The 21,640-nt window shown below is 42.9% G+C and overlaps 1 protein-coding gene across 1 annotated transcript in view; it reads right to left on the bottom strand.

Annotated features, from left to right (window-relative positions):
• Positions 1–479: 479 nt before the first annotated feature.
• Positions 480–21,640, bottom strand: part of DCLK3 (doublecortin like kinase 3) — a 122,088-nt gene continuing 100,927 nt past the window's right edge. The window contains exons 3-4 of the mRNA XM_078685876.1: positions 13,074–13,241; positions 480–676 (exon numbers count right to left, since the gene is read on the bottom strand). Coding sequence (XP_078542002.1) covers positions 480–676; positions 13,074–13,241 — 365 coding nt within the window. The remainder of the gene's footprint in view (positions 677–13,073; positions 13,242–21,640) is intronic.

The raw sequence follows: 21,640 nt of genomic DNA, 5'->3' as shown, positions 1-21,640 counted from the left end.
ATTAACTAAGGCAAACTAGAGTGCAGGAGTCAAATTAAAACAGTTTGAGGCCTGTACTTTGTGCTACCGTTGTTGTTGAATTAACCATGTTTAAACAACATGGTGTCGTTAATCTTTCTCGTGTTCTCTTTTCAGAAACGTGCTGGCAGAACTCGACAGGACTGTCATGCTTTTAAGTGAACAGTGCAAATCATCCCAGCAGGAAATGTAGAAAGGTGTGTTTCTGCGCGTTGGTAATTTAAAACACAGAGTAAGAGTGGGAGTCGGATGGTTTCGATGTGGCATCCCGAGCTGCTTTGTACATTAGGATTGCTATAACATATTAAGTAGGATTTTATTCTTGAAAGTACGAGTACAAAAATAGTAAGTCACTTTCCATTCGCATAAAGACTTCTGAGAGGATTGCTGGCCGTGCACCGGGAGGTCAGGCATCTTTTGAGGCAGTTTCTGGTGCATTGTCGATAATCACGAGGCAGACTTCAGCGGTCGCTGCTGGAAGCCTCCGGCCGGCGTCGGCTCTGAAAGTGGCGCTCGAGGTTCATTGTTACTTCCCGCTGCAAGTTTCTGTTGTTCCGTTTTCCGTCTGAACTAATCCAGCGATGGTGAAGAACGTGACTGGCAGTGAAGCGCCTTTTGGGGTCGACCACAAGCAGCTTGCTGATCAGATCTTTGGCTGCTGTTAGAGCAAAATAAATCAATGCGGACACGTTAGAAAAGTATTCTGTTAAACCTAAACAATGCTTTAACCAGAAAGTCACACATGTGGTAAAGTTTTACACAATGCCTAATGATCAGGGCACGAGTCCTATAGAAAGAAGTGGGGGGACTGACCAAGCAAGACAGTATGGAAATAACATCATGACGTCACGACGTAGCGCTATAAAAGAAATAAAATAGTGCTATTTAAATCATTTATGTAAATACTGGGACAGACCAACCCATCTGACAGTCTTACAGTGTCGACATTTATATACAGGGACAGAACAAAGGCAACAGCATGCCTCTCTTAAGTACCTGTGAAGAGAAGGCACTCTGTATGCCTTTGTTTCCCTCTGTGGCGTTTACATTTAAGTGTAAGGTAAGGATCCAGGCGGCCCCCAGTCATAATATTCAAACAAAAGGAGTTAACTTCGGCCCAGCTGGAGATGAAAAAAGGTTCCTTCACTGCCTGCAGGTTGGTGCTGGAAGTGGAAAGCAGACAACGTGCAGGTGCCGCTAAACGTCAGTGTCTTACACTGGGGCAAGTTCCAAATATTTATGTGGGGTCCAACTTCTTGGCAGGGGGGACGGCGTCCACCCTGTGAAAATAGTGGGTGGGAACCGTGTACCTGCGTGTACCCCCGACTCGTGCCCTGCTAATGATTGTAAACACACGTGCTGTAATACAATTTTTTGAAAACAATCACCTCCCACGCGCTTTTTAGGTCTGGGTTGACTGTCTAAACAGACATAAATCAGGGCCCAACACATAAGGAGTATTGGGGCACATGTATCATCCTTTTTTTAGTCGCAAACGCTGCGATTTGCAAAAAGCAGCGTTTGCGACTAAAAAAACTGAAAATGCGAATCCTTAATTTTGCAACAGCATTTAAGGAATCGCAAATTGCGATTCCCTAAATGCTATGTATGAAGCACCCAAGTTGTGCGATTTCTCATTAAGAAATCGCAAATTACCACCAACTTCAAGTTGGTGCTAATTTGCGATTTCTTTCACAAATGCACTTTTTGGCATTTGTGAAGGTGCCATATGCGCACACATGTTCATTTCAGGGGTGCATCAGGGTGTCCTTATGACACCCTTGCACCCTTGAAATTATTCTCAATTTGCGATTCTCAAATTGCGAATCGCAAATTGAGAATAACTTCCCATTCATTCCTCTGGGCCTCCTGGCCCATAGAAATGAATGGGAAATTATTCCTTAATTGCGATTCGCAATTTGCAAATCGCAATTAAGGAATTTTAAGAAATCGCAAAAAATTGCGATTTTCTACATACATCCCTATTTGCAAATCTCAAATAGCGATGTCTAAAAATCGCTATTTTAGATTCGCAAATCAGGATGTTGATACATCTGCCCCATTACTCCCTCACCTAATGCTGTTAGCTGTTTGGGTGCGTCCTTGTTCCACCAAAGGAGCCTATGCATTGATCTGCATGAGGAACTATTTTATATCTCTCTGCATCTCCCTCTGTCGACTCCTAGGGCCATATTTATCAAGGGGTTGTGTAGCTTTTGCACCATGCAACGTGGTGCAAAAGCGACACAACCCTTGAAATTCGATTTATCAAACCATGCAAGGCCACTGTGGGTGGCTCTAAGTGGCTAGATAAATGCAAAGTAACACAACACTAAACAACAGAGAGAAAGTGCCAATACTGGTCCTCTATTTGTCTTCTTATTCTAACACCCAAAGCAAAGACACCTTATCCAAGCTGGGGCATACTATTCAATAGCTCTTTTATTTTACAAAATCGTTTTGAAAGTACATTTATTTAAACTTTCATCATATACTGTCAAAAAAACAGAACATTTTTGAACAACATAGAAAAATAGGACACACAAATAGGGCAATGAAATCAACCATACATTCCAAAATCAATCATATCACAGTCATACCACAAACATTCATACATTCATATCACAATACTTAGCCCAATTGAATACGGATAAACAAAAGGGCTAGGTATTAGGTCTGCTGCGTAAATACAAAATTATAAACAATGAATTATAAAATATACTCATTCTTTTTGATTTGAATCAAATAAATCATAATAATTAAGTGAACAATAAAGAAAAGTAAATAGAAAATTCAAAGCATCTAGTGTGACAGCATGTTAACACTAGGGCAAAACCAAGAAGAGCAGACGCTAAGCATGAAGGGGCCTACGCGTTTCGAATCCCTAAGGGTTGAAAGGGATTCTCATCAGGGCCAGGTCGCTCTGAAAAAAGAAAGAAGAGGAAAACTTTGTGTACATTTGTATGAAAGAAATCTAATGAGCACTACAACACCCAGAGTAACCTCTGCTTACCACTATGGAGATTATCCAGGGATCGAGGAATAAATGTCACCTGTGTTCACAACAGAAAAAGAAAAAGAAAAATAGAAAAAGATGTGTGTGTAAGCTACAGTTCTGTATTACATGCCATACCCACAGCATAGGCATATTCAAAAATTTACCTCAGGTATAAAAGATGGTGTGTCCAGGCATGTGGCTTTAGGGCAGAAAGGTCTGGGAAGCCTGTAAGAGATGCATGCTATTTAGTGTCTAGATGATTTTAGTGAATAGCCCTCTGGATGAAATAATTGGGCGATCTTCTTACCAGGAGGTTTTCACGAGCCGCGCAAGGAGACGGGGATCTGTTATTAATTCAATCGCAAGACGGTGTTTTCATTGCCTCTCTGAAATAAGCGAGGGAGAGAGAACGTGTCAAACTTTGGTTTCACACAGAATATTTTTATAACATGTCGAGATCTAAACGCGGCATAAGCTTACCAGCTAATTGAATCCTAGTCTTTATTGCCGAGTGCTACCGGCGTCCACAATCGCACTGCTCCCTCGCGCGTGCGTGGAGTGAATCAGCTGGAATGGGGCCTCTGTTTAACGGAGACACTGCCTTATTGCGCATGCATATTGTTGTAATGTGTCTCTGAGGCTTAAAAATGGGAGGATCTATCCACGGAACATGGTGTGTTCCTACGGTGCAACTGCACACTTGGGAACCTTCCAAAAGCGGCATGGTCTGTTAATACAAAGATCAATCTTTGTCTTATAGGCTATGTGCTTAAATTATCGGGCATGTATTTTGATGGGCAACTGGTAAGGGAACAATCGGTACTGTGCGTGTGTAATTTACACATCAGAACTAAAAACTGTACAGGAACAAGTGAGCTCACAGAAAAAAGCCAGGCACTAACTTCCTAAAGTTTATATATCTCTGATAATTCATTAAGTCCCCTGACTGCTGTGTCGAACTTCACGATTAGATAGGCTTCCCTTTTTGAAAGTTTTTGATCCAAGTCTCCGCCATGTTGGTCTTTTTCAACGCGGGAGATGACAGTCCATTTCATGTCGTTTATGAGATGTTTGCAACGTCTCCAGTGGTTAACCAGCGGTGCAGTTTCTACTCTGTTTTTTATTCTAGATTTGTGTTGGGCAATTCTGTGGCGAATTTCTTGGTTCGTCTTTCCTATATATAGGAGTCCACAGGGGCAAACAATTCCATATACTACGAACTTAGACTTACAATTGCTGAAGGTTTCATGTTTCCATGAAATACCACGATGTTGGAATAATGATCCTTCTATGGTCAGATCGCAACACAAGCACGTGCCACACTTGTGGTGGCCGACAATGGGGGCCAATCCCATCATTCGTCTTAAGGATGGTTGTTCTTCTTTTTTCATTCCTGCTCTTATTATATGGTTGGCAACACTGTTCTCCTTTTTAAAGGCGAACAGCGGGGGTGCGTGTAGACTTTCATCCAAGTTTTTAATTAGATGCCAATTTTGTTCAATGATTTTTTTAAGATTGTTCGCATTGGGACAATAGGTGGTTACACAAACCTGCCGCTTGAGCTTGGATTTTGTTTTTCGTTCAAGAAGACTCTCCCTTGGTATCCATCTTGCCCGTTTCATTGAATTGCGGACCAATTTTTTTGGGTAGCCGCGATCACACAATTTGGATACTAGATTTTCTGCGTGGAATTTATAGTCCTCGTTGGAAGAACAATTTCTACGGATTCGTAGAAATTGGCCGAATGGCAAATTTTCTTTTAGACTCCTCGGGTGGTTGCTGGAGAAAAGTAATGCTTTGTTGCGATCTGTAGGCTTGGTAAATAAAGATGTTGCCAATTTACCATTAGATGGAAAAACTTCTACATCCAGGAACAAGATCTTAGTTGCTGAATGTGATATACTGAATTGTATGTCTATTGTTCTCGTATTAAGCCAATTGAAGAAAGATGTTAAATTTTCTTCTCCACCAGTCCAAATCATGAAGACGTCGTCTATGAAGCGCCACCATGTGGCTATGTGTTCCTTGAAAGGATTGTTATTGTGAACATAGGTGTCTTCAAAGAGCGACATGAACAGCACCGCCAGCTCTGGGGCAAAGGGACACCCCATGGCGACTCCTTTTACTTGGAGGTAAAATTCATTTCCAAAGCTGAAGTAGTTCTTTTTTAGAGCAAACGTGGCTAAGTCCACTAGGAATTTAGTAGGCACCTGAACCGGTCTAGGTCTTGAATCCCAAAAATATTCCAGTACAGCCACAGCTTCATCTTGGGGTATTTGCGTATAAAGTTGTGTGACATCTAGAGTGACTAGCAAGTCATTGTCTCTATCGAATTCAGCACCTTCCAACTTATTGATAAAGTCAGTCGTATCTTTTAAATACGACACAACACAGTCCATGAATTGTTTTAAGAAGCAATCGACATACTTAGCTATTGGCTCAAGTAAGGAATCGCACCCTGCCACAATAGGCCTACCAGGTGGCTTGGTCAGGTGTTTATGGACCTTGGGTAGGACATAGAACATGGGTATTTTAGGATGTTTATTCTGTAAATATTCCAGTTCTTTCTGGCCTAGAAATCCTTCCTCAAATCCTTCTTTCAAGATGGGAAATAAAAGATTTTGGAATTCTGATGTGGGGTTCTTACCAATTTTGCGGTAACAAGTGTGATTGTCTAGTTGCCTCATGGCTTCGGCAGTGTAATCGTTGGTGTCCCAAATAACGATTGAGCCGCCTTTGTCAGCTTGTTTGATTGTTACTGTGTTGTCATTTCTTAAAGTTGTTAGGGCCTTCGTTTCATCTTTGGAGATGTTGAATTTTACAAACTTTTTTTGTTTCTCCATCTCTGAAATGGCAGAAAGGACTGTCCTTTCAAAAGTTACATTTTCCTTTGGTACTTTATTTCCTGGGGGGCAAAAAGTAGATTTTTTTCTAAGTCCTGTAACTTCGGATGGCATTGGGGTAGGATTTACTGAGAAGAACATAGTGAGGCGCAATTTACGGCAAAACTCTATGAATTCAGTCTTCATCTTAACAAAATCAGTTCTTTTGGACGGTACAAACGACAGTCCTTTGGACAAAATACTTTCTTCTGCCGATGTTAGGGCTCTATTAGAGAGATTAAAAATTGGGGATACCGCTAGTTTTAGTAATGTTGGCGGCTGGTGGTCATCTCCCATGGTTGATTGTATCTTTGCCTTCCCCTTGAGCTCGTTTGGCCCCTTCCTAAAAAAGAATTTGAAGATTGTCCCTGAGGCTGTTGTGTCTGATTCCATTTTCGGTTCTTATTCTGTCTACTGTTATTGGTATCACTGTCTTCCCCTGAGGATGAGGTATCCGAAAATGTGATGAACTTATTGCGAAATCTACCTCGGTTGTCAGGGAGGTATCGCCTAGAGTCCGTTTTTGTATAAAAATCCGGTTGAAGAAAAGGATACACGTTTTCAATGGAAAAGTTTTTTTTGTCTTTCTCAAATTGGTTTGATTTTTGTGTAATGGTGAAGTCCTTGAATTCCTGAATTTCTTTTTCTACTTTTTCTAGTAGAGACTTTGAATCCGTAATCGTTTGGTTGGTACTTATTTCTTCCTCTAACTTAGCGATTTCTTCAAGTTCACTCTTAGAAATCCTAGCCGCTGTTTCAATTGTAAGGACCATAAGGTCCCTACTGCACTTTGTTTCAATGAAACACAAAACAGCGCACATCATTGCGTTAAGTGTCCCAGGGAAGCGTTCCATTGGTGGTGTTCACATACATAACCCATGGATTATGGCGCATTACCAGATTTACAATTACTGGTAGACTGGGAATGCGGCAAAATGCTACGCCTTCCCAGGGAAGATGCAACAAGGAGAAATATCTTCATTTCTCCTCGTTTTGTATTCTCTTTCTATATGTGTTGCATTCTGTAGCACACTTAGGAAGAGTAAAATGACCCAAGGAACTGTTTTTGTGCACAAACACAATCCTGCTTACAACACAGGCAGCCTTGAATCATGGTGCAAGAGTGTCTACATTGGCGATAGGCAGCACATTGTGCATCAGTGCTGGGAAAAGGCAGGAATGTGTCTAACTGTGATAAATACAGTGCATTCCTGCCCTTTCCCTGTAACACAGCCCAACAAGGTGACCTGGTTGCATTGTGTTCCATTTTGATCAATATGGCTCCTCATTGCTAACCGATGTACAAATGCACACTTTAGCAAGTCTGTCTATAAATGGTTAGAACAGCAAACCATGACCTGTTGGCTTTGCCAGTGCTTTTTTACCCAGTATCCCTGATTAAGCCAAGGTGTCGAAATAGCATTGAGTAGCTTATCATTTAAAGCTGATCTTACCTTAAGAAGTAACTAAATAACTAAGAGCTGCTTTTTAAATAAAATTACATGAGCATTGGTGAGTTTTGAGCCTGACGAAACAAAGAGAGGATGAGAAAAGCACGTGGGCTGCCAAAAACCAAAACAGTTTTAGATGCACAATGTATTTTATAAAGCTGCGCACCATACAACAGGCTCAACAGGGCACAGGAAAATTAAATAGCATATCCACGGAAATAAACATTCTGATCTTTAGAATAACTGAAGTAATTAGAATGCAGTGAAGAGGAACATTAGTTTTATCGCTGGAAGTGGAAGTTTATTTATTTACGTTTTTTGTGCAGTTTTATACAGCTCACGCCCGGTCTGTGGAGCGCTGGAGAGCTCCACATGAGCACCAAACCAGATTACTTTTTTTACAGTAAAGATCTGGTCAGATTAATTGGGAGGTTATGGGGCTGATTTAGTGTTTAGCTGATTTGTGACTCCACCACAAAGTGACGGATATACCATCTGCTGCATTACAAACTCTGATGTCGCTCAATTGTCTAGAGCAAGAGCCCAGGCAAGATGGCCAGGACTCTTTTTTTGGGGTATATTAGTTCCAAACCGGAGAAGAAGTGAGGACTAGATCTGACCAGGATAGGGGTAGGCAGTGTGTTGTAAGGAGGTCCACGCAGGAAGGTTGTAATTAAAGATGATTTATTCAAGCAGGTAACATGCTGAATAGTCCAGACAACAGGTAGTTGAGTTGTGAAGGGGAGCCCCACCAGGAATAGCCTGTCTGTTGCTCAGCCCATGCTCAACTTTCATTTCACCTCACTGTGTCCCAACATTTCGAGGCACATCAAGACTCCAACATTCTATTGAGCACAGAGCACATGCACTGGCTGAGCAGTGGGTGTAAAATACATTACATTAACAAATGCAGGATACTACACAGTGTCATGCAACTGTCTTTAAGATGTCAGGGAAAGACAATGTAAAGGCCCAGATCTGCCCCACGGTAGAGTGATTCAGCATATGCACCAGTAATAGGCCGTCCATATCATAATCCACTACTTAAGCATATGTTTTTGAAGGATCGTTGGTCAAGATGTTCAGGTCACTCAAGAAGTGGGAGCACTTTGGGATAGACAGCACATGTTGGGTTAGACATAGACGGTCCATTCCTCTAATAGTAAATATGTACAAAGTAAATTAAATTTGTCTAATCCTGTAGTGTGTAGTATGTAATGGAAAAATAACTGTGCTAAGACTATCCCATTTATATGCCATAAATATTATCTGTGTTACTGTAATCTGACTGTAACCAGATCAGACTTCTTTGTGTTTTAGATTCCAAAGCTGCAATGAAAGTGCTATCTGCAAAGTGCTCTGTAGGCCGGATTAATTCTTACACAAACAAAAACCAGGTTAGACCAGTGCCAACCAGACATCATGCACAGTCCTCTGTTGTGTGGTAGGAAGAGTGCATGATTGTGTTCGGAATGATAATAAATGCTTGGCTGCTGATTTGGCATTAAGGAGTGTATGAGTTCCGCAACTTAAAAGTTGTAGCACCAAGTGACAAGCAGTGTTCACCCATTTCTGGGTGGGGGTGAGAGTAATGTGAAGAGGTACAAACCTTATAATAGGAACAATGTGTCTCCTGAACCTCATGAATTCTGATGAGGCCTAGTCCTAGCTATGGGGCAGCAGACACAAGACGTGAGTCAATGTGTTAGTAGTTCAAGCAGCTGGATCTCTATCAGGGCATCATTGAGCTTTATGTGTCTGCCTAGGAGGGGGCACCCATGATTATTTATGAGGGTCCGTTTAGATCATTACATGATGTGATTCAATTCAGTCTGAGAATACGACGTCTCAACAAACTGCATAATGGTCTTGAGGAGGTTCGAGAATATCAGGTGCCTTTGGGTTACTTTGGAACCTATCACTGTATTTATTGATGATGAGCTTAGACTATCATACAGGCACATTTAGAACAATGAGAGTAGTGTAGCTAAGAACAATTTTAGGGGTTGAAACAGGAAGATACGTTTGGAGCTGGGGCATCGCGAACCCACTGCTTTAGCAGCTAATGCAGGGGTGGAGTTCATGAAGGGCCTCTTCACTCAGCAGACAAAGGGTTATAAATAACGTCAAAGGGTGGATGGCTGGTTGGTTGAGTGGGTGAAAGGACTGATGGATAGGTGTGAGTGGAAGGGTGTATCAATGAATGAATGAATGAGTGAGTGAAAAGGGATCTAAGGATGGATGAATGAATGGATGAGTGTAAGGGAGGGTAGATGAAGGAGGGTAGATGAATACAAGTGTGGATGGATGGATAACTGAAAGACTGGATGGATGAATGAAAGGGAGGGTAGCTGGATGAGTGAAATGATGGATGGATGATGAAAAAGGAGGGATGGATTAGTGAAAGGATGGATGGGTGCAGTGAAATGGGGGATATACGAATGGAATTAAAGGATGGATAGATGGATAGCAAAAGTTTAAATGAGAGAAAGAGTGGATGATAGGACGTTGTGAGCCCCCACTTTAGAAGCTACAGAGGGGTGGAGGTCTTGCTGGGTCCCTTCTGTCTGCAACTTGGCAGACAAAGGAGAGTGAGTGAGTAAAAGGATGGATGTATGAATGTGAGTGAAAGGGTGCATGGATGGGTGAGTGGAAGGATGTATTGACTGATTATGGATAGGTGAAGGACTTAAAGGATGGATGTGAGGATGGAAGAGTGAAAGGATGGTTGAATAGATGGAATGATGGATGGATGGATGGATGATGTATGGATGAGTAAAAGGTAGGGTGTATCGATGAATGACAGGCTGGATGGATTATGAGAGGATGGATGAGTGATTGAAAGGGTGGATGGATGAGTGAAAGAGAGGGTGAATGGATTGATGGTTGGCATGTGTAAAAGGAAGGAGAGATGTATGGAATGAAACGATGGATGGAGTGAAAGGGTGGATGAAGAAAAGGATGACTGCATGAGTAGATGGAAGGATGAGTGAAAGGATGGATGATAAGAAAGAAAGGATACATGAACAAAGTAATGGATGGATGAGCAAAAGTGAGAATGGATGGGTGAAAGGATGGATGGATGAGTGAAAGAGAGGGTGGATGGATGGACGGATGAGTAAAAGCATGTATGGATGAGTAAAAGGGTAAATGGGTGGAAGCATGAGTGAAAGGAAGGATGATTGGATGGCTGAGTGAAATGATGAATGAATAAAAGGGAGGATGGATGGAGTGCAAGGATGGATGGAGTGAAAAGGTAGCATAGGCTTGGATATGGATGGATGGAATGGTGAAAAACTGAATGATAGAAGAAAGAATGAATGGGTGACAGAATGTAAATGCAAAATTACAACATTACATCAGCTAAGCAAAAACACCATGCTGTAGTTGAGTATTGAGTAACATGTGACAAATTATCATAGAACGTCCAGACGAGCAGCATCCAAAAAAGATCAATAAGAGTGCAGCAAGTAAAACAAAACATTTATGGGGTATTAAAAAATAAGAGTGGTACTGGTAGCAGCAAATCAACAGTGTTTAAATGCTAACTAAGGATGGTGCAAGAACCAGGATTGAAAGAAGACTGTACCAAAGTGGGACAGGAAGGTGAATGACAGCTACAGTACATTCAGCAGGTCCTCACTGATGAGGATGTACTAGAATTACAAAGATAATACTACCATGAAAAATATCTTGAAACTAAAGGTTTACACAATATCCTTATTATTAAATGTATGCTTTTTTAGCATTTAAATAAAACCATGTAAACAATTTACATAACTACATTGATCAAACTTGGGGATAGGATGTGGCCTTAAGGCTAGCGTAGTCAGCCTTGATGCTGGGGAACCGGGTTTGAGTCTCGGCAGGGACGGTAAACATCTTGTGATTCTGGACAAATCACTTTGGGCCAGATGTAGGTGGCCAATTACCGGTCGGTAACGGCCGAATTCGGCCGTTACCGACCGGTAATTGGATTTTGAGATGTAGGGCATGCATTTACAGAATCGGTATTTTACCGATTAAGGGCCCGATGTAGGTAGGCATTTCCCGGTCGGTAACGGCCGAATTCGGCCGTTACCGACCGGTAAATGCCTTTTCCAATGTTGGGGGCATGTATTTACAGATTCGGTATTTTTACCGAATCTGTATTTACCGAATCGGTAAAATTACCGAATTGGTAAATACAGACTCGGTAAAAATACCGAATCTGTAAATGCAGATGTAGGTGGAGCTTTAAACAGTGCCACAGGCCCCTAAGAATTTGTTATTTACCATGTAATACTATTGCATGGTAAATAACGAATTCAGGTGTACATGCACATCTGTGCATGTACACCTGTGCCATGTGACACACAGACATGCCCTTAGGGCATGTCTGTGTGCCACATGGCACACAAGCCTGACATTGGGGTGCTACAGGGTGTCAAAGTGACACCCCGTTCCCCCTGGCAGGATTCGGTATTTACCGATTCGGTAATTACCGAATCGGTATTTGCCATTGATTCCTATGGGCTTCAAGGCCCATTGGAATCAATGGCAAATACCGATTCGGTATTTACTGAATCGGTAAATACCGAATCTTACAGATTCGGTAATTGAAAAAGAAAAATTACCTACATCTGCCTACTTCAAATTTACCTACTCTTAAATACTGAATCGGTATGATTCGGTATTTAAGAGTAGGTAAATCGAGATTACCTACATCGGGCCCTCTGTATTTACCGATTCGGTAAAATTACTGAATCGGTAAATACAGACTCGGTAAAATACCGATTCTGTAAATGCAGATGTAGCTGGCACATGTCAGAGTGCCACAGGGCTTTAAGAATCGGTATTTTACCACCCAATCCAATTGGGTGGTAAAATACCGAATCCAGGTGTGCATGCACATGTGTGCATGCACACCTGTGCCATGTGACACACAGACATGCCCTTAGGGCATGTCTGTGTGCCACATGGCGCACATGCCTATTTTTGGGGTGCCAGAGGGTGTCAAAGTGACACCCCCTGCACCCTTGCTAAAATCGGTATTTACCGATTCTGTAATACGGTATTGCCCATTGATTCCTATGGGCTGCAAGGCCCGTAGGAATCAATGGGCAATACCGAATCGGTATTTACAGAATCGGTAAATACCGAATCTTAACGATTCGGTATTTACAGAATCTGAAATACCTACATCTCCCCCCCTCTATTTTACCACTTCTTAAATACCGAATCGGTATGATTCGGTATTTAAGAAGTGGTAAAATAAAATTACCTACATCTGGCCCCTGATCTTCCCGTGCCTAGCAAAAAAAGAATGTGTCCCTCTGTAACGCAACTGGTGCTCATGTAAGGCGCTCTGATACCGTCAGGGCAAGTTTGCCTATATAAAACTACGGAAACAAACCTGTTGCTTAAAATCAGAATTAACGCTGTAGTATTACAAATTGAGTGCCCTTCTGAAATATTTGCATTGACTCAGTGTCGGCACGTTTCTTAAGATCAATGATTTAACCTGTAAACTTAGCCGGATTCTTTGCAAATATACTTAGAGATGCTGCTATTGTGTGAATGGTCATTCATAAGTCATAAACCCAGTTTTTGTGTCATTTGGTTTTCCTAAGCGAGAGGAGAGTTCTGATTGGAATGGAGAGTAAAGATGCTAGAGAAAAACGTTTTGATAAGCACTGACAGATATCATTAAACCTGACTTCTCAATTGTATGTTATCTCTTACCTTCTGAAATTTTGTCCCAGTACGGTGAGGTGAATTCATAGTGACCGTACTGGATGATTTGAAATAGCTCCTCTTGATCTCGTTCTTGGCTCCGGAAAGGAGGAAACCCGCAAAGCAGAATGTAGAGAATAACACCAGTAGCCCACATGTCTACCTCCAGTCCATACCCTGTCAAAGAGAAAAGAGAAATATTACATATGCTGTGTAGCACTTTAAAAAAAGAATCACTGTACTGAAATTTAAAACAATTAGGAAAAGAACAGTGTCCACCCAAATAATTTGAGACCAGGTCTGAAAAATGTTCTTTAGTTGTAGTAAAGGCCTAGATGCATCATTGTTGCCGTGTGCGATTCCTAAATTGCGAAAATTAAGAAATCGCAATTTAGAAATCGCAAAAGGCAATGCATGAAAAAAATCGCAATTTTTTTTTGCGATTCCTTATTTTTCCTTAATTGCGATTCTCAATTTGCGAATCGCAATTAAGGAAAACCTTCCAATTGATTCCTATGGGCCAAAAGGCCCTAAGGATTGTATGGGAAGGCATTCACATTTTGCGAATTTCATTTTGCGAATCGCAAAATGTGAATGCAATTTCAAGGGTGCAGGGGGGGTTCCAAAGAACCCCTCCCTGCACCCCTGAAATTTAACTTTAAGTGCAATTTACACACACACATGCCCTAAGGACATGTGTGTGTGTAAATTAAAACTTACAAAAATGTAATTTGTGCATATTTGAAAGTTTTCGGTAAATTAGCATGAAGTTCAACTTCATGTTAATTTATCCCTTCCAAATTGCGAATTCGCAATTTCAAAATGATCATGCATTGCATTTAAGAAATCTGAAATTGCGATTTCTTAAATGCAATCGCAACTTTAGAAATCGCAACATAGTTGCGATTCCTAAAATTGCGAAAAGCATGATGCATCCCAAATTTGAGAATTGTATTCGCAAACGGCCGAAAATTGCGATTCGCACCGTTTGCGAATGCAATTCTCAATGATGCATGTGGGCCTAAATCTCTGGCTTACTGACATTAGGTGATTGTAGACAAATCATTTTGCCTATCATATTCCCTCCGAATTTGGTGCTATGTGGTTACTGCTTGAAGATGGTGTTGATACTATGAAATACTGTTTAAGGAAGAATCCCAATTCAAGCACTGAACCTAGTTGGCATTTATTGAATACTTCCACAAACTGCTATCGCAGAGTCTCATTTTTTGAGCCATGGATGGACAAGCCTGGGGAGTGAGGTGGAAAGGCATAAAACTAGGACTAGAACATGAAGTCGGTTTTTGAACCTTGGCTGGAGCTAAGAAGTCAACACTAGGAGTAACTGTAACAATAAGTCTCTTTTCTGGTGAGATTCCTATGGATATTATTTGTTTTTTCCTTTGGGAAAATCTTCATTGAAGTTTCTTTACAATTACTCTTTTCTAAGTGCAACACATAATCCAGTGATGATGGATAGGACTTTAATTGTTCAAATCAGGAGAGATGGTGTAATGTGACTGGAAGAAAGAGGAGAGCAAGGGTGGTCAAATGGGTGAGATGATAGGGGTACGGGACATCACACAGAGGATGGAAGTAGACAATGAATAAAGAAGTGTAGGAGATAAGGAGGAATTAAGGCGGGAACAAGGAAGAACTGGGCAGACAAAATGTGAAAAAGAGGGAGGGAATCAGTTTCCTTTCTGAAATGTTCATAGATGAGCACCTGGTGCAGTATTAAAAGTGTATTCAGATGCCACATGGAAACGGCCCTGCGTAAACATAACAGCCATACACCACAAGCGGAACTTGTGTGCTGTTAATGAACCCCCCTCCAACCCTTAAGGATTGCCCCTTGCCATTCAGGGTCCACAGACCACTCTCTGCATCGTCTTCTGTAACATGGAACCACTAACATCTGGGAAATTACCAAGACTTGTGAACATGACGGGATTCCACCCATGGGATCTCATTGAGATCTCCAACTTAGGGGATATCTCGGTAAGTGACCATTTCCTCTCATTTGCTTAGCTGGAAAATGTGTATGACCTATATAAAATGCAATGCTATTGGTATTCAATCAAATATGTCATGCTCTGGAGACGCGTCCCCAAACTCCAGGGTTTCCCCGAATGCAACCCAAGAGAATCCATAATAACCATCACACAAATGGGTACCGAGGGCCTTTCTACTGTCTATCGAACATTGTTCAACAATATCCCAGACTCCCTCTTACAACTTAGTGGATCCATGACGTTGGCCCCTTACTGATTGGGTTGGGGCAAAGATAGCTCCCAGAATCCTGAGGAGGTCTATGCTTTTAAGGCTTTTTTAATTTCAACATCTAATTCGGGTGTACTATAGTTTGGGCAGACAGATTAGAATGAATCCAGGAACGGACCCTAATTGCTTATGATGGAAGGTGACTTTTAACACCTTCTACTATATGGTACGGAGTTGCCCGGTAATCCAACTTTACTGGGCTCATGTGCAAAATAAGTTGACCCAAATTGTACAGAGACTTGTTCAACTAGATTTCAAGATGACCCTCCTAGACTTTATGGATGTGTGTGGAGGTAGTCGAGCTAAGAGATTATTCGCAGCAATGGACAATTTGTTGATAGCTCGGCAGGACATTGCCCACTGTTGGTGACTGGGCAAGGACCCTTCTATCAATAAATGGCCAGACAGTATGGGCGACTGTACCAAAGCTGAGGAACGTGTATATACATCATATCCCCAAAAATATAAGGTTTCGGATCATTGGGGGGAGTTTCCACACTGATGGGCCACTAAATCTAACTAACGATTGTTGGATGCTGTTGTGTTTTGGAATTATCCAAAGAATTATTTGCATAGAGTCATGCTTTTATTTTGCGGACACTGCTGTATGTTGCTTGGTACTGAAAACTAATAAAAATAATTATAAAAATACCTTAAAGAGGCTATCATCATGGAGATTCAGAGCACGTTACTTTTTGTGAGTTTCCGGTAGCGCCATGCCCTGCACCAGTTACAAAGTGGTGTTAAGCCACTTTTTGTTGCTTATCGCCACTTTGTAAATATGGTACCCTTTCACGCAAGTACTTGCCTGAAAGGGGAAGTAAATGGATGTTGCTGTGTGGGCATTCCACCGAAACACCCATTGTTTTTTGGCGCTGCCCCAGATTTACAAGGAGGTGTAAAGCTGAGGCAGCAGCAACAATTAATGCCATGCAATAGCAGGCACTAGAATGGTCAATGAGGAGAAATACTTTTATTTCTCCTCGTTTTTGCTATTTCTATGTGCAGCACTTATGGAAAGAGCAACATGCCTTTAATGGTTGCTTATGTGCAGGAAGGTGTCCCTTCCTGCGCATAACAAATCATCAGATAATGTTGATTTGCTACTTCTATGTGTGCTGCATAGTAAAAGTAACATCTCCATTATTGATTGTTTATGTGCAGAAAGGGACATCTTCCTGCACATAAACAATAATTCCCTGCAACACAGGCACCCTTGCACTATGTTGCAAGAGTGCCTGTGTTGGCGCTAGGCAACTAATTTTAGTGCCAGCACTAGGAAACACATGTGGCGTGCTGTATTGTAAATGCAGCGCATACCTGCATTTTGGAACTGTCGGAGCGCTGCACTCCCAATTTTTCTTGTACATATGTCCTTCAGTGTTAAGATTCTGGGCATGTCCCAGAACCTATACTGTCTCATGAAGCCTTGCAATGGGAGTGTTTACTTAGGTCTTGGCATGAGGTGGAAAGCCGTATGACACAGGAAAGAACAGTCGAGGAACTGAGGTAGATATAAAAGGAATACATCTCTCCAACCACCTAGCCCCCCAGCTGGAGACACACATTGGCACAGGTGGGTGCAGACTGCACAGAAGAGAATGGGTAGCTAAGAGCGGATAGGGATGTTTGGCAAAATAAAGCAAAAACAGAAGACATGGAAAAAATTCTAATAGGAGATGTTACGTTGCAATATGGAGGTTGGGCTCCTGAAGTGAATACAACTCACCTGCAATTTCCCTCACCTTTGCGGGCCCCTGGTTTTATTTAAATAGTTCAATGAAAGTGCTTGTACGCGGCCTGTGTGTAGGCAGATGCACCTGAATTCTACTGCATCAGTGTAATTTACTGAACAGTCTCATACTTGCCTCATCGAAAAACTGGAAGCTGGTGTGCGAGGGCAGGATCTGACATGCACTCAGAGCTGGTTTACTCAATAAAGGTGATGGTCCAACAACACCGAATCAGCAACATCAGACACCAAAGTCAACACTACTGTGCAGTGTGCACCCGACCAGGCACCGAACGCATCAGCACACAATGATTAACAAAGAGCCAGGATACCACTGAGCTGAGTCAAGGAATTATTCATGACACAGGAGTTCAAATCTATAAATTTGGAAGCACCAACCCAGTGGGGTGTTTTTTGCAACGATTCATCGTGATAATCATAAATCGATCGCTGGCATCTTGGTAAGTGAACAAGATACCGGAACAGTCTTACGTCACCAGCTGTACGATGGTGCAAGAGATACAGGTGGAGGTATTTAAAATGAGTATTTATTAATGAAAGCACAATTAACTATTAGAAGAATATGGACATTTATTCTAGGGTATTTGTCGTCTGAAAAACAGAATGGATAATGTGTCCTTCCCTTCTTCATATATGACATACTGCAGCCCTTTTCCATCGGGCACCAGAGGGTAGAATTTCTCTTTAACTTAAGAAATTAGAGGGGCCGTGGCTTGGAGAGCCGCCAGCCCGAGTAATCCTCCCAATAATTCCATCAGGGTCCGGCATAGGCCACCATCAGGACTCTCTTGTTTGACAAGGTTTGAGGGCCGGATCGATCCCCTTGTGGCTCAGCTGGTTGAGCCTCCACGCCACCACTGCTACAGGGAGAGCAAAGAGAGCCTACAACTCGCGGCAGGCCATCGCCCGGAGGCCTACTCGACTTCCGTTTGGTACGTTCAGGATCTGGCGGAGATCCCACTATCACCCTAAGAAAGCTGCCGTCTCTCAACCCTCCCAAAGCTATCAGCTGAGACTCACTGGTGATCGCCTCACCCAGATAGAGGAGACACATTGGGCCTTCGCGTCAGCACCAGAATGCAACGTATGTAGGATCCAAGCCGCTTGGCCTCTTGACATCTGCCAGCTCACCCATCTCCCCATATAACTTCCCCGAGGCTTGTGGCTTTCTCGTGGCCCATAAATATACTGGCAACCCCAAGGTGAGGAGTAACCAGGGAGGAGTGGCATGCCCTGAACCTGCTGCATCCACGGAGCGGAAGAGCACCCCTTCTCGCCTCAGAGACTGGTGAGTACGGGCGCTCTTGGACCTCATGCCTTGGGTCACACACTTGCCTGCATGCAACAACACTGCTCGTGAGAGCTAAAAGGTGACAGCATGTACTTACCTTTACTGGCTCCTTGATGCCCAGAGCTGGGAACTGACCTATGGTGCCTCTGGAGTCCCCTCGCAGACTCTGCCGCCTCACCGGGTGTCTGGAGGCCGCAGGGAGACCCGAGTTTTTCTCGCTGACAAGATTAATGGTCCTAGAAATGCCCCATGCTTGCCAAACAACTTCACTTCAGGGATCTTGACTTTATCCTGCACGCAGTGTGGCAGGCCGGGCCGCTGAGATTGAAAACCAGACTGTCATGCTGTTCCTTGACTTAACTCCAGCAGTTGATCGAAGACCCGTGTAAAGCCCTACAAGCAGCATCTCTGGGGATAGCGTTAGCTCCTTGGAGGGAGAAAGAGGCCCCCACATTTGCACTTCAGAGGACGATGACTCCATAACAGCAGGACTCCATCAAGACTTTCAGACCCCGCCTTTGATTTCACTGCAAAGAGCAGGCATTATAATAGGACTCTATTTATCCTGACCACGCTCGATAAACTGATAATTCTGCAGGGCACTCGTGCCCCTGGAATCCTGCTGGGCACCCGTGCCCCTGGACCCCACCATCCACCTTCCTCTAGACTGCCTCCCCTTAATACCTATCACTGAGAAACAGGCTCCCGCTAATAGGGGACCACTCTCCCACCCTCCACTCCTCTTGCTCCCGGCTTCTCCTGCTACTACTAGTACTGTGCTGGAACCCATCGCTATTACAATCCACAGCCAGACCACACTTATTTTGCACCCTACACTCAACTTCGTTCATAATTTGAAGCACTACTCAGTTTGGACATGCTGCTGTTGCAGTCTGCTCTACCTTTTACAATAGTTAACTCCTCCCCGTTCTCACAGTTTTTCATTCAGCAAACTGACCTGGGTAACACTCCCTCCAACACTTTCGCAGAGGGGGCAGCATGCAAAGGCTCCCAGGGAGGCTCCTTTTCTCCCACCTAGTGACCCCTGCGGACAGCCTCAACTATCACCTCTAAGGCGCCATCTGACAGGATAAAGCTTATGCCCCTGAAAGTATGTGGCATGCATACAACAAATAAGGATTACTCCATTTATTCCTACATCAACCACTAAACCGCTCAAATCATATCACTCCAGGAAATCTACATTACCTTCACAGAGTTTTTGTGCCTGCACAAACGCTGGAGGATACAGTTCGTAGCCACCACATATTCAGCTTATGCCCGAGGGGCTCTGATTTGAATCCGCCCGGGAGTCCCATTCCAAGTCTTAGATACAGTTGTAGACAGAGAGGGGTGGCAAGCCATAGCTGAGAGCCATCTCAACAGTTCTAAAACTCTCCTAGGCAGCATGTATGCCCCCAATGCAGATCAAGGACTCTTTTGATCGACTCTGTCTGGGGTGGTGGCACACAGAACCAGAGTGCCTTGGATCCTGGAAGAAGCTTATAACTGAATCCTTGACCTTCAGTTCAGCCACTCACGGTTCCCCCCTTCCTTGATCTCCCCCCTATTCCCAGATGGAGCGCATCAAACATTGGATTAGCCAATGGTCCCTGGTGGACACGTGGAGATCTCTGGATCCCCACTCACTCTCAACTTTACCCGTTCTACTTAGTGATGCACAACTTATACATTCAGCTCAAGCACTTCCTCATTTATCGTACACTTGGTCAAATATGCTGTTAGACCTGGCACCATTGGCGTGGGTCTCCCTTCCATTTTTGCTGTTGCCTCATGTATTTTTGCTAGTATTAGATGCTTTGGGCACCGTGCCAATGCTATTCCGTGCCACAGTGCAAGTGCTCCCTATTGTAAATTGATGTATTAATCAGTGGTTACATGTTTGGCTATTTGGTTACTTGTCAGACCCTAGTCTAGTGCACTTAGTGCGCCCAGGGCATGTAAAGCCAAATGCTGCTGGTGGGCCTTCAGCACTGGTTGTGATGGAGCAAGGATTCGCACATGAAGCGACTTGCTTGTATTCATGAACCTCGAATAACGTTAAAAATACTAATCAACATGTTTTTTATACTAAAATCGCATTTTTCATAAACATTGGGTGTCCGAGAGAAGCTTGCTTATGTGTTTTACTAACTGTAATACGCTTGCATCTAAGATGGCTGCTGCTACGCTAGGGTTTCTACAGCGCATGCGTCTGTCATACTCACGTGACATGACGTATTCTTTGCTTTGGAGGGAAACTTTTCGCTTCTGCGCACTAGTATTAATATGGCTGCTCTATGTCTTCACATGCAAGAAGCTTGCACTGCTGCTTTTGCTAAGCTGTTCGTTCTGCCTAATCCTAATGCTATAGTTAAATATAAAATAATGGGTATAGAGTAGAGATACATGGTATACAGTGTATTAATTTATTCTGTGTTCTAAAACTGTTTCTTTTCCATTTCATGTTACTCACGGAAAACTGGCCTAATGTGTAACGCTGTACTCCATCTTTGTTGAAACTGCGACTGCGCGAAAGTCTCAAGTCTCTGGAACAGTGACCTTTGGACTGCAGCCAAGGAGCTGACTGACTAGAAGATGCTCCTGAGAAAATTTACTTCTGAACCTAAAATTTTACAAAGTTAATACAATGTATTTACTAATAGAACATTCATTGTTGGGTGAAATAAATTTGATGGGCGGGAACATAAAATTAATATCCAACACTGAGGTATCAAAAGTTGGTGTGGTGTGATGACCTCTCCTCATTCTTTGTCCAATCAAAATTGGGGATACTTACACTTGCAACATTGGGGGGTGGTGCACTGACCTGAAAAACAGTATAACTAGCGTAGGTTTAGCTAGAGAAATGGTCCAACTTGTCTGAATAGCTGACCTGTCACTGATCCAACGCACTCAATAGGTGATCGAGAGCAGAAGTGCTGCGAAGCACTCTGTCAGAAGATTCGCTGACCCAATCGGGGTCCGGGAAGCTAAGTCGGTGAAATCGATAACCCAATCGGGGTTCTGACTATTAGCTGCAGAGAGGGAGTAGCGCAGGCGTTGCAACTGAACTGCCGGTGCTGGTCTTAACCTTTGGTGGTCCTGTCCTGATCCAATATGGTTTTACCTGTCCTGATTCTGAATCTGCACCTGCTAGCCTACAGGCGACTGCAACTTTTGGGGTTCTGTCCTTCAAACTGACCTGTGGCCAGGGTTAGTTCTTCACACCCTTCCTAGGTAAATATA

This window comes from Lissotriton helveticus, chromosome 4_1, assembly GCF_964261635.1.
Source record: "Lissotriton helveticus chromosome 4_1, aLisHel1.1, whole genome shotgun sequence".
Classification (NCBI taxonomy): Eukaryota; Metazoa; Chordata; class Amphibia; order Caudata; family Salamandridae; genus Lissotriton; species Lissotriton helveticus.
Note: the sequence above shows the minus strand (reverse complement) of the source record. Positions and strands in the feature narration are given on the sequence as shown.